This window comes from Colletotrichum aenigma (genome assembly GCF_013390185.1).
Source record: "Colletotrichum aenigma strain Cg56 chromosome Unknown KSG_Cg56_contig01, whole genome shotgun sequence".
Lineage (NCBI taxonomy): Eukaryota > Fungi > Ascomycota > Sordariomycetes > Glomerellales > Glomerellaceae > Colletotrichum > Colletotrichum aenigma.
Window position 1 is genome coordinate 1082439 of NW_023500907.1, and position 13321 is coordinate 1095759.

The 13321-nt window shown below is 56.2% G+C and overlaps 3 protein-coding genes across 3 annotated transcripts; 2 read left to right on the forward strand and 1 right to left on the reverse strand.

Annotated features, from left to right (window-relative positions):
• Window positions 1-621: 621 nt before the first annotated feature.
• On the forward strand, window positions 622-8351 carry ACRTS2 (Highly reducing polyketide synthase ACRTS2; the record flags this gene model as incomplete). Its single annotated transcript, XM_037315547.1, has 2 exons — window positions 622-913; window positions 1030-8351. The coding sequence occupies 2 exons, from the start codon at window positions 622-624 to the stop codon at window positions 8349-8351; spliced, it is 7614 nt and encodes a 2537-aa protein (XP_037184510.1).
• Window positions 8352-9522: 1171 nt separating this feature from the next.
• dtxS1-1 (Nonribosomal peptide synthetase dtxS1) lies at window positions 9523-11202 on the forward strand (the record flags this gene model as incomplete). Its single annotated transcript, XM_037315548.1, has 1 exon — window positions 9523-11202. The coding sequence occupies one exon, from the start codon at window positions 9523-9525 to the stop codon at window positions 11200-11202; it is 1680 nt and encodes a 559-aa protein (XP_037184509.1).
• A 593-nt stretch (window positions 11203-11795) lies between these two features.
• On the reverse strand, window positions 11796-12310 carry CGCA056_v000288 (uncharacterized protein; the record flags this gene model as incomplete). The annotated part of the gene is made up of 4 exons (XM_037315549.1): window positions 11796-11803; window positions 11935-12019; window positions 12079-12196; window positions 12270-12310. 4 exons carry the CDS (start codon window positions 12308-12310, stop codon window positions 11796-11798), a joined length of 252 nt encoding a protein of 83 aa, XP_037186094.1.
• Window positions 12311-13321: the final 1011 nt, after the last annotated feature.

Below are 13321 nucleotides of genomic sequence, written 5' to 3' on the forward strand. Positions count from 1 at the left end.
CAAGCACGTCAACTCCACTCGAGCCAAGTTTCCTCGATATACTGTTACAGTTAAATAGTTACTTGACTGCAAGCAAAGGGTCTTTTGTTACTAAGCGACAAGAAGGGTTCCTTATGTTACAGCTGACACATTTGTCACGTATGATCAATGTACCTATATCCAGTTTGCTTCTAACGGTTTTCATATTTTCGTATAGCAGGCCACCTATGTCTAATTGACTTTGACAACTTGTTGTTGGGTGCACCCCCGGCCTGTGATGCATGTAAGTCGTTTCCTTCAGTCCAAAATGGAGTCAGGTGAAAATGGAACCGCCTCGCGTGCGAGTTTTGAATGCGTATGCGGCGAAAATCAGTCCATCGACCCGATCATCATCGGATCTGTGTTTCTCGTATAAACCAGAGTACCCAGTATCCCGTTGGAAGGCGAACAAAACCACAGACGCACAGACACACAGATATACTAGATCTTGATCTTTCTCTTAAGAGTCTGTCTGATCAAAGGCCCCTTCTTTCATCATTGATCAATTCATTCTTCCAAACAACGTGTCATCTTGTGTGCTGTCGCCAACAGACTAGATCGCTTCTATCCCTCTCTCTCGTATGGTCTGGTAGTAGCGTCATCATGGCAGCTTCAACCTCACCACCTGTGCCGATAGCGGTGATCGGCGTCGCCTACAGGGCGCCTGGCGTGGGGAGAAAGGGGCTCTTTGACTTTCTGTCCGAGGCCAAGTCGGCCTTCTCACGCGTCCCTGAGGACCGTTTCGACCATGAGTCGTTCCATTACAGCGACTCTGCTAAGCCGGGTGCTCTCTCCGCCAAGGGAGCCTACTTCCTACCTGACGATATCTACGCTTTTGACGCTCCCTTTTTCAACATCACTGCCGAGGAGGCCGTGTCAATGGACCCCCAAATCCGTAAGCAAAATTCCTGACCTCCTTCACACGTCTCATATCTCGCGAACCTCAGATGTCGTTTTGAGACTCGCGTCTGAATCGCATCAGCCGCAGACGAAGACTGACACGCCATCCAGGTGTGCTGTTAGAATGTGCATTCGAGGCTGCTGAGAATGCAGGACTGCCCCTCGACAGGCTTTCAGGATCCAAGACGGGTGTCTTCTCAGCCCAGGAGGAGGCAGAGTATGGCCAGCAGATGATTGAAGATCTTCCAACGTCGACAAAGTACTGCATCACTGGCAACGCGGGCTGCATGGTGTCTAACCGCCTGTCTTACTTCTTCAACCTCAGGGGCCCGAGTATCTCCCTCGACTCCGCCTGTTCCAGCAGTGGTTACGCAGTGCACATGGCCTGCCAAAGCCTCCGCGCTGGCGAGTGCGAGACGGCCTTTGTCGGCGCCTCGTCGCTGATGGTCAACCACCACACCATGTCGCAGCTCGACACCCTGGGTGCCCTGTCGTCCGACGGCAAGTGCTTCTCCTACGACAGCCGAGCAAACGGCTTCGGGAGAGGAGAGGGCGCCTCCTGTCTGATCCTGAAGCGGCTGGACCAGGCCGTCGAGGCAGGCGACCCCGTACACGCCGTCATCCGCAACTCGGCCGCCAATCACTCCGGCCGCACGAGAGGAATCACCTTGCCGTCGCAGGTAGCTCAGGAGGAGCTGCTCTGGCGCGTGCATCAAGAGGTCGGCCTCAAGCCGGCCGAGACGGATGTGGTCGAGGGCCACGGCACAGGAACCCCCGTCGGCGACCCCATCGACGCGTCTGCCGCGGCGAATGTCATCGGGAGGGATCGAGAGGGGAAGAAAGTCTACCTCAGCTCCTTGAAGTCGAACTTTGGCCATCTGCATAGCGCCAGCGGCCTGCTCTCCGTCATCAAGGCTGCGATGATGGTTCGGCTGGGCACAATCTTCCCCAATGCCGAGTTCGAGACGATGAATCCCAAGATTGACTCCTCTAGGCTCGAGGTCGTCCGCCGTCCCATGCCATGGATGGCTCCCGAATCAAAGCCCAGACGAGCGGTGGTCACCAATTTCGGCTTTGGCGGGAGCAATGCGGCCGTGTTGATTGAGGAGTATAAGGCGGATGAGAACCCCTCATCGTCATCCTCGTCGCTGAAGTCGCCTCAGCCCTCTCAAATGCTGTTTCCCATCTCCGCACAGTCCCTTGCCTCCCTTTCTAGCTATCAATCCCAGCTAGCGTCCCATCTCGAGAAGGTTTCCATTGACGATTCCTCCTCCTACTTGGGTGACCTGGGCTACACCCTCGGCCAAAGACGGACTCACTTCGCTCACCGCATGGCCCTCGTCGCGGGTTCCCTTTCGGAGCTTCGCGAGCAGCTTGCTTCCCCTTCGCTATCCAGTACCGGAGGGAGAGTTGCCGCGGGCCAGAAGAGCGCCCCATGCTTCGTCTTCACAGGTCAGGGCGCCCAATCCGTCCGCATGGCCGCGGATCTTGGTCCCCAATACCCGATATTCGCGAAGGCGATGGAAGACGCAGAGAAGCACCTCCGAGCGTTCGGTGCCACATGGTCGCTCGCCGAGGAGCTGGCCAAGTCCGAAGGGACGCGGATCAACGAGGCGGAGATCAGTCAGCCGGCCTGCACCGCCGTTCAACTGGGCCTGGTCGAGCTCCTCCGCAACTGGGGCATCTCGCCGATGGCTGTGGTAGGCCACAGCTCGGGAGAGATCGCCGCCGCCTATGCTGCAGGGCTCTTGTCGTTCAAGACGGCCTTGGCCGTCGCCTTCTTCCGAGGCCGCGCCACCGTCGACCTGTTGGCCAAGCAGGCCGAGAACGGCGGCGGGATGCTGGCTGTCGGCGCGGACGTCGACACAGCCGGTGAACTTCTGCGGCACACGGCCAGTGTCGGTCGCGCCGGTATTGCTGCCATCAACAGTCCGAGCAGCGTCACTCTGTCCGGAGACGTGGCTGTCATCGACGCCGTTGAGCGCATCGCCAACGCGCAGGGTATCTTCAACCGCAGACTGAGAGTCAATGTGGCCTACCACTCCCATCACATGGAGCGGGTTGCCAGCTCGTATGTTGCCGCGATCGAGCCGTACTTTACGGACGATCGCAAGAGCCGGTTGGCGCTTGATGGCGACTACGAGAAGAAGAGAGTGTTGCTGCCCCTTTTCTCATCTGTCACCGGCCAAGTCGAGGGCGCGGAAGCCATCACTTCCGCGCAGTATTGGGCCAAGAACCTCGTCAGTCCCGTCAGGTTCTCCGAGGCCATCACGCTCGTGGCCAACGAATCCTCGGCAAACGTCCTCGTCGAAATCGGCCCGCATGCCGCCCTTAAGGGGCCCATCAACCAGACCTTGCAGTCGTTAGAGCAGAAGAAGGATAGCATCACGTACGTCCCCTCGCTTGTTCGCGGCACGGATGACGCCAAGGCTGTGATGCAACTTGCTGGCCGCTTATATGCCATGGGACTCACCGTCGACTTTCACGCCATTAACGGAACCGGGCCGAAGAGTCAGCACCGCGTCTTGGCTGATCTCCCTTCATACGAGTGGGACAAGAAGGCGAGGTTCATCCACAGATCGCCCGTCTCGGTCGGCAAATTCCACTCCGGTCACACCTTCACGCCCCTCTTAGGCTGGAAGATGGCCTCTCAGGGCCGAGATCATGTCTTCCGCCAGGTTTTCACGCTGGACGAGCTGCCATGGGTTCGTGACCACAAGGTCGTCGGTGACGTTCTCTTCCCCTTTACGGGCTTCTTGAGTCTGGCGGTGGATGCTTTCCGATCCATCACCACCACCACCGGCGATCCTCCCACGTCCTTTTCCATCTCCGAACTGCACATCGAGCGCGGTTTGCACATCAAGGAAGAGCAGCGCATTGATATCTGCACCAAGCTGAGACCCGTAGAGACCGGAACGGGTCACCTCTCGTCGTCCACGTGGGCGTTTGAGGTCATGACCTGGAGCGAGCAGACGAGCTGGGTCACTCACGTCCACGGCAGAATCGAAGCCGGCTCGGAGGAGGAGAAATGCATCGGTGCGAGTGAAAGCCCGGTGTGGCAGGACGCCGAGAACATCCTGCAGGGAGTCAACGCTGGCGAGCTGGACGAAGCTACCGCCCTGTCTGGCTATGATACTCTCGACCGCTCCGGTGTCTGTTATGGTTCGAGCTTTAAGAATATCTTCGAGATGTGGAGATCCCCCGGCAAGACGGTTCATCGAACACGTCTTCGACAGACCAACGACGAGGAGCCGCTCTCCATCCCAAAGCGAGGATCCGCCATGACGGTCGACCCTCCCATGCTCGACTCCGTGCTCAGCTCCGCTCTTCTAGCCGTCGGCGATGGCCTCCCGGAGCCGCGCCCGGCTTTCGTGCCGACGTACGTCCGCCGAATGCAGCTCTCCAACACCATCCCTTGCGAGTCGGGCCAACTCTTCACCACTGTCTCCCATCGTAAGACCTTTCAGGAGAAGACAGGCCGGTCAGATGTCAGCATCGTCGTGTGGGCCGATGGCCCGCCGGGCTCCGACGAGCGCGTGCCCTGTGTCGAGATGGAACTCACATACCAGCGCATCAACGATGCCGGCCAGGAAGGCGAGGAGCACGTCAAGCAAACTCTGCCCCGAGGTTATCAAGAGGTCTTGGTGCCGCATGTCGACCTCTCCGACAATAAGGCTCTCTCGGAGTCCATCATGGACCGTTCTTGGACTCCAGATGAGCTGCTCCCCCGACACAAGCACAACGCCGTCGGCCGGCATTTCCTCAAGCGTGCAATCCAAGTCGCTGCCGGCCTCGACGAAACCACACTGCCAAAGCACCTCAAAGCCTTTTTGGCATGGGCCGAGGTCCAGGTCCGCGGCGTCGATGACGAGCCGGAAGCCGGCGCCGAGTTGCTGCAGGAGGTTGCCCGAGACGATGCCTTTGGCGAGCTCATCTGCGCCGTGGGCAACGCGATCCCCGAGATCCTGCGCGGCGAGGTCGAGCCTCTGGAGGTTATGATGAAGGACGGGCTTCTCATGAAGCACTACGACGACATCCGCACCATGGCTAGGGGCAACCAAGCTCTCGCCAGGTACATCGCCAACCTCGGCGAGCTGAACCCGGACTTGCGGATCATCGAAGTGGGCGCCGGCACGGGCGCAGCCACCACCAAGGTCTTACAGGCCTTGTCCGCCGAGGAGCCGGAGGAGGAGGACAACTTCTCCGCGTACACATATACAGACATCTCGCCCGGCTTTTTTGATGCCGCGCGCAAGAAGCTGGCGACATGGCCGCAGGTGACCTACACCAAGCTCGACATCAGCCAGGACCCCGCCGAGCAGGGCATCGAGGTGGGCACCTACGACGTCGTCATCGCGTCCAACGTTTTGCACGCGACGCAGGATATCGAGGAGACAGTCCGCAACATCGGCAGCCTTCTCAGACCGGGAACGGGCAAGCTTGCAATCGTCGAGTCGCTACCGGAGAGTTGCGACGCCGCGTTCCTCCCGTACACCATCCTGCCGGGCTGGTGGCTGACGGAGGACAGCTGGAGACAAGGAAACGACGGCCCGCTCATGTCCCAGGAGACTTGGGACCGGCTGCTCGTCACCCTCGGCTTCAACGGCGTCGAAGGTGCGGTGGCGGACTGGCCCGGTGCGGATGTATGCATCGTCAAGACCATGTGGTCCACCAAATTGTCCGATGACATCCAAGACGACGAGGAAGAGTCCGACGCGGCTGGAGAGGTAACGATCTGTGGCACCATCACCGAGGACCAGCGGCAGCTTGCCGAAGCTGTCCAAAGCAAATTGGAGCATCTCAAGCCGCAGACGATCAAGTCCATTCCAGAGCCCCAACAGATCAGTGACAAGTTCTGCATCTTCCTAGACTGCGGCGAGACCAGCTTCCTCGCCGACGTGGCCACCGAAGAGGCCTTCGCGGCACTCAGGGGCATGGTGCTTGACACACGCGGTCTCCTCTGGGTGACCCCCGACTCCGACAGCCCCGAGTTTGCCCGCGTCCAAGGCCTGCTCCGCACGCTGCGGCTGGAAGATCCGACGAAGAAGCTCTTCTGGTTCAGCAAGGCACCAACCAGCGACCCAACGCAGACGGCTGAGCTGGTCGACAAGCTCACCGAGAGACTTGTCAAGGACTCTTCTTCGTCGCCCGCAGAGCTCCTCGAGCAGGACTTTGTGTGGCAGGGCGGCATGTTCCAAGTGCCTCGCCTTCGCAGACTCCCCGAGACGACGACGACGTTCGCCATCGAGAAGGGGCTTTCGGTCCGACGGGAGCAGAATCTCTGGGAGGGCTCAAATCCCAACAGCGCTCTCTTCATGACCATGGACACGCCGGGCGTCATGGACTCGGTGTACTTCAAGCGCCACGACTTGATGCCCCCCGCCGAGAAGCCGCTGGGCGACGACGAGATCATCGTCAAAGTGGACGCTTGCGGCATCAACTTCCGAGACGTGCTCGCACTCCTCAACACCATACCCTGGAGTCTGCCGGGCCGTGAAGGAGCGGGCACCGTCGTCGCAGCCGGCGCAAACGTCGCCCATGTCCGGCCGGGAGACAGTGTGTTCTACATGATCGCCCAGGGCGGCCTCGCCACGCATGTCCGCATTCCCGCGGCACACGCTTGCAAGCTGCCGTCGTGCCTCTCCCCCGCCGAGGCCTCCTCGATGGCTGTCGCCTACGTTACCGCTCTCGTGTGTCTCGACGACGTCGCCAGACTCCGGCCGGGCGAGTCCGTTCTCATCCACGCGGCTTCGGGGGCCGTCGGCCAGGCGTGCGTGCGTATCGCCCAGAGCATGGGCGCCACCGTCTTTGCTACGGCCGGGTCCGATGAGAAGAGGACGTTTGTTCACGAGACGCTTGGTGTGCCGCGAGACCACATCTACTCGAGCCGCAAGCGTGGGTTTGCTGCTGGGATCCTCAATGTGACGGGCGGCCGTGGCGTCGACGTCGTCGTCAACTCCCTCAGCGGCGAGCTGCTTCGAGACACATGGTCAATCGTCACCGAGTTTGGTCGCTTCGTCGAGATCGGCAAGAAGGACATTCTGGCCAACTCGCACCTAGGCATGAGGCAGTTCGAGCGCAACGTCTCCTTCTTCGCGGTGGACCTCGTGCCGTATCTCTCGCACAAGTCGGACAGCATCCAGGCCTGTCTGGCGAAGATGGTAAGCCTTTTCGAGGCCAAGGTTATTCAACCCATCCATCCCATCCATGAGGTACCTGTCTCCGATATCGTCTCCGGCTTCCGAGCTCTACAGAGCGGTCAGAACATCGGCAAGATTGTCGCCATCATGGGTGAGGATGACAGGGTGGTGGCAGATGTGGCATCGCCGCTCCGCCGGGACGACGGCAGCGCTTCGCTTCGCGGTGATGCGACGTATCTCATCACCGGCGGAACCGGTGGCATTGGCAAATCCCTCGTGCCTTGGATGCTGCAGAACGGTGCGTCCAACGTCGTCGTGCTCGGCCGGTCAGCCACCACCAACGCCGAGGTGGCGAAGCTCATCAGCGAATACGACTCGCCTTCAACGGGGATTCATGTGCGTGCTGTAGCGTGTGACGTCTCCTCTCGAGACAGTCTCCTTGCCGCGTTGGAAGCAGTCAAGGACCTCCCTCCTGTCAAGGGCGTGATCCACGGCTCAATGTACCTCCGCGACTCCATCTTCTTCAACGCCTCCTTCGACGACTGGAAGGCCATCAACGGCCCCAAGATCGACGCCGCTTGGAATCTCCACCACCTCCTCCCTGATCTCGATTTCTTCGTTGCCCTCGCATCCGGGGCTAACGTCGTCGGCAACGTCGGCCAGTCCATCTACTGCCAGACATCATCCTTCCTCGACGCCTTCGCGCAGTGGAGGAGCCGCGCCGGCAGACCAACCATTTCCATCAGCTTGCCTGTCGTGGACGACGTCGGCTATGTAATCCAGCAAGGCATGCGCGAGCAGCTACTCGAGAAGTTGGGCTTCTACATCTCCATCGCCCAGGTCCACACCGTCATCAAGGGCGCCATCATCGGCCCGTCATCAGGCCTGAACATCGACTCGCGAGCCATTGCGTTCGTGCTCTATGACTCGCCCCAAGGCAAGTCACACGGGCTGGAAGAGCGGTCGCGCTACCTGTCCGCCCTGCGTCAGAAGAAGTGGAGGAAAGACAAGCACGCGTTGGACGGTCATGGCGACGGTGAGGGCGCCGCCGGAGGAGAGCTGAGCCTTCTAGATGCTCTGGCCGGGAAGGTCTCGTCTATTACGATGATGAGCCGCGAGGACGTGACGCCGACACGCAGTCTCATCGAGTACGGCCTGGACTCGCTCGTGTCGGTGGAACTGCGGAACTGGATTAAGAGAGAATACGGAGCTGATTTGGCTCTTACGCAGATCGTTGGCGCCTCTGATTTGCAGGCATTGGCGGACGTGATTGTTACTCGTCAGAAGGCGTGAATAATACCAAACATCGATTTGGCTGTGAATACGGGACTGGGTTCATACGAATCATCATGGCCTTCACTTTATACCTAGATATAGATTTTCTATTTCACACTTGGCTTGAACACTATCCCTCAAGTTACAAAACAAAAGTTTACAGAGGTACAACACGAAGGAAATCCCTGCAGGAAACAAAATGTATTTGCGTTCTAAAGAATACACAGCTTCATGTGAGACGCGCACAATGAGTCTTGTAGCCTGCTACGCTATTTTCCTATCGGCGCGCGGCGGATGATACTCCAGTTCTACCAGACCCCGGTAGCTCTATGTGTGGTTTTCCAGCAATTTTAGACGGGTTTGTTGGTAATTCGTGCTATGATCCAAGGAGTAGGCATGCGTATTGGACGCGGTTCGGCCCTTCAGGCCTCGCCAACGATTTCTCTGAGTGAAGTATCTAGTATTTCAGAATGCCACTGCTGTTGAATCCTTGTAATATGACGATATCTGTGTTCATCAGCACCTGACGTGCGAGTAATCCCTGTCAACTCGCGTTGCTCACCCCTGCCGAGTCCTTTTTCTCCCCATGGTTCTTGCTATCCTGGCTAGAATTCCGATAATATGGGGCATACAACCTGGTCAGAGATGCCTTGAAACCAGGGACTTTCGCAGGTTAGTTAGTATGGAAACCGCCTGATTTCTGAACAAAAGATCAAAACAACGTTGCAGTCGGGGTCGAAGATGGCGCACCCGACATGGGTTCCGGGGACTGCAGAAGGTGAGTCCGCACCATGTATCCGTAACAGAGCCACAAATACGAACAAGGTGTACCCGCAAGCGGCAACCTGCTACCTATACGAACATACGAAAAACGTTAGAAGAAAAATGATGCAAACGATGTACAAATACGCAGGGTTTCAGTGTGACTCGGCACCTATCTTGCTGACATGCATCAAAATGTGACGTGGAACACCAGCCCCATAGAAACATCCATGGGTGCAACGTCAGAACATGTCACAAACGGATTATCGAGGTGCATAGCAAAGACACGGATACAAGAATCTCAAGATCAGATTAGAAAACCTCAAAACGAAAGCTTGCTTGCGGTCATCTCACTGCATCATTTTCTGTGGCAAAAGACCGGCCACATTTCGTCACCTGCTACTTCCTGTAACCCTTGTTGGAAATCATGGATACCCTGGAAGCTGAAGACATCCATGCCATCGAGCAGCTCTTGCGCAGTCATGAGTCTGTCAAAGACGCGGCCGTGTTATCTGTACAGAAATACGGGGAAGATATGCTCGTGGGCTTTGTGATGCTGCACGACCAAGCCCTCGAGAACCAGATCCGAACCCTGGGTCAGTCCGGCGACGAGTTCGAAGCGGAGCAAGTGCAGCTGTGGGAGTCGGTCTTTGACCGGCGCGTTTACGCCACCATCGACGACGAAGCACGGCGGGAAACCGTCGGGCGCGACTTCACCGGCTGGATCTCGGCCTACGATGGCAGCTTGCTGGACAAAACCGACATGAACGAGTGGCTCGACGATACCATCGAGATGATGGTCACGCACAGCATTCGCGACCGTCCCGTCAACGTTGTCGAACTCGGAACCGGCTCCGGCATGATTCTCTTCAGTCTCGCGCGCCACATACGTTCCTATCATGGTATTGAGCCATCACGTAAGGCCGTCGACTTCGTCTCAGTGACGGCTCAATCGATCCCTGAACTCGCGGACAAGGTGTATGTATACGAAGGTACGGCAACCGACTTTCATCTGCTGGGGTCGCCCTCCCCCGACTTGGTCGTAATCAACTCGGTTGCCCAGTATTTCCCTAGCCAGGCCTACCTGCTCGAGGTGGTTGAGGGCATCCTGAAATTCGGCTCCGTTCAGACAGTTGTGTTTGGGGATATCCGATCGTTTGCTCTTCAGAAGGAGTTCCTGGTCACCAAGGCACTTCACGCCACGGGCGGAAAGGCAAGCAAGGGCGCTCTTCGCGAAAAGATCTCGGAGCTGGAGCAAGCCGAGATTGAATTCTTGGTTGACCCGGCATTCTTCACCAGCCTGCCTGACCGGTTTCCAGGCCTCATTGAGCATGTCTGCATCATCCCGAAAAAGATGAAGGCCACCAACGAGTTGAGCTGCTATCGCTACGCTGCGGTTCTGTACATTGCTAGTGGAAGCCAACAGAGCGGAGAACAGCAGCAGCAGCAGCAGCACCTTAGCAGCAACATTCGGGAAGTCGCTGATGACGAATGGATTGACTTCGTGGATCAAGGACTGGATCGTGCAACCCTCTCGCATCGTCTGATCACCGAAACCCCAGATATCATGGCCGTGAGCAACATTCCCTACAGCAAGACTGCCTTTGAGAGGCACTGTCTCGACGCACTCGCGGACGGAAACGGACAAGAAGAAAACGCAGATGATGATTCTGCGTGGCTTACATCCGTCCGCCAGAGCAGTCAAGAGTCCCCGTCGCTCTCGGCTCTGGACCTGGCAAGCATCGCTCAAGAAGCCGGATACGAAGTTGAATCTAGCTGGGCGAGGCAGTTTTCACAGCGCGGTGGCCTCGACGTCGTCTTCTACCGTACGCAGCAGCCATCTGATACCGTAGCTGGTAGTGTTGGTCGTGGGGACAAAGCTCTCTGGCGCTTCCCGACTGATCATCAGGGTCGAGAGCCTAGCGCGTTCAGCAACCAGCCACTTCAGCAGCAGGCCAGGCAAACGATCCAACGACAGCTTTTCGAATCTCTGGAAGATCAGCTTCCTATGGAGTCGGTACCCGAGGATATAGTCATCCTGAGCGCTTTGCCGACCACTTCGGATGGCAAAGTGGACCGTCAGGCGCTCTCAGAGAAGGCAAACTAGTAGAATGACATATGAAACAGCAGTTGCTTCTGTGTTGTCCTGGACCACTTGCTTGAATTGTTTTTCGACCGAGGCTCGCGGTACTGGGGGAATGAACAAGTATTTGCCATATTTCCGAGTGGGTGCGTTGCCTAACATTGGTCTGCTGGTCGTCTTTTTCTCCTCCGCACGGAAAACGGACGAATTAAGTAATATTAGCTGCTGAGCCAACTCTCGTAATTCATTATGATTCGGAGAGCTAGCTGGTGACATTTCATGTGAACGTGTTACCCTCAGTGTTAGGATATAATCAGTGTGTTTCAGCAAAAGAAAAGCCTTCCATGCTCATAACTTTCATAAACCGCTAGTTAGAGTTGATGTTAAGCAACAACATTAAATTCAGGTTGACAGTTTCAGCGTAGTCACTTAAAAGGGAAGAAAGACCAGTTCCTTGAAACCCCAAAATATCACATCCATGGATATAAATTCCTACCTAGGTATTGTTCTGGCCTTATGAATTTACCTATTAAAGATAAAAGGTCTTTACGCAAGGTTAGGAGAAATCTTATCATTCGAGTCAAAAACTACTAAAGGCCTGTATTCACAGCCTTCTATCACCCGACTTGGCGGAATGATTCTATTAGCACAACACCGCTATCCACCACCAGCAAAGAAACAATCCCTCTAACCATTCACCACCGTCCTGACCGTCTACGCCGCAGCTCTAAACATCACCAGGTCATGATCTCGCACAGGTGCCCGAGGAGTTAGCCTTCCCGCTTTTGTCAGCGCATCCCTGCTCGAAGCTCGCCGCTCTGGCCGACTCGTCAAAGCAACACTTTCGTTCGTTAGCAACCAGCTGTTCTTGCAACAATACGCAATATGTCGACGAAGTACAGTCCCCGGTGACTCAGGGAGGGGTGTTCCGGCAGCTGTGACGCAGATATTGTCCGAGGTATTGACCTTGCCGTTGATGACGCACAAGTAGCCTTGGATGACAGCACCAAGCACAATGCTAGGGTTGAGTTCCTTCAGTAAGCTCCCGCTAACTTTATGATTGTAGGGAAGCTTTGAAAACAAGAACTCACGCGGCCTGTACCAGAGCAACTGCAATCAGAGTGGATTTCATGGTGTTGACTCAAGATAGATCGGGGCAGATATCGAAGAAAGCAGAAAGATTTGGGAATGATGACCGGATACCTGCAGTTGAATAGTTCGTCTGAATCCCTCCGTTAAATAGCATGGGAAGACATGCTTTTGAGTCAGTATCAAATGGCATATGCCAGTTGACAACCCAAACTCCCAATCCCAAAATAGTCGACCGGCCCCCCTTTATCAACTGATCCAAGTTTGAGGGTTGAACTCAAAATCGGTTGTCGTATCGCGTTATAGCGTTTGATTGGTTGTCATTGGTCCTGTCAATTAACGGGATCAGCGCAGATCTCGGCTCAGTCCGAGATACTCGGATGGAGAGGCGCCATCGCGATAGTCAGGGCTCTATTGAAACGAGCAAGGGTCTCTGATGACCGCGGCGACCGCTCAGTCCGAGATCATGGTAGCCTTATTGCACTAGATGCAAGGCGCAAGGCGCAGACCTAACGTGGGGACATACGTTAGCTGAGACGAGGCTAGGAACAGCAGTGCCAGGAAGGCGATTATATAGACCTTGGATTGCTGCTCTGTACCAGTTCTCAACTGTCAACTCTACCGCGCATCTGGAAAATAAGACTCTGCTCCACCCTGCGCAACATTACGTACTGACGTGATCAGACACGTGGTCACGAGAGAGAGGCTACCTAGGGGTCTTAATGGGCTGTAGCCACGAGGGACAATACCTACTATGAAGGCTTGTGGCTATCAGAGACCCTATGCCACGAGAATATCGATTTCATCAGAGTTCATAGTCCGTATACTGCGAACTTGTTGGATTGGATGACTTTGATAGCGTCAGGTAAATTTCAACCCCCTAGCATCTCCTGGAGACAGATTAGCATTAAAGGATGACGTTCAAGCAAAGAGGCAAGTCGTAACAGTAGTTAGGCATTCTGACGGAACGTATCTGGGAATGGTGTCTTAAACTAATAACTTACCCGCAGACAATGTTCATCCATGTGCCGACAGTTGCGTCTTGCTGACTACA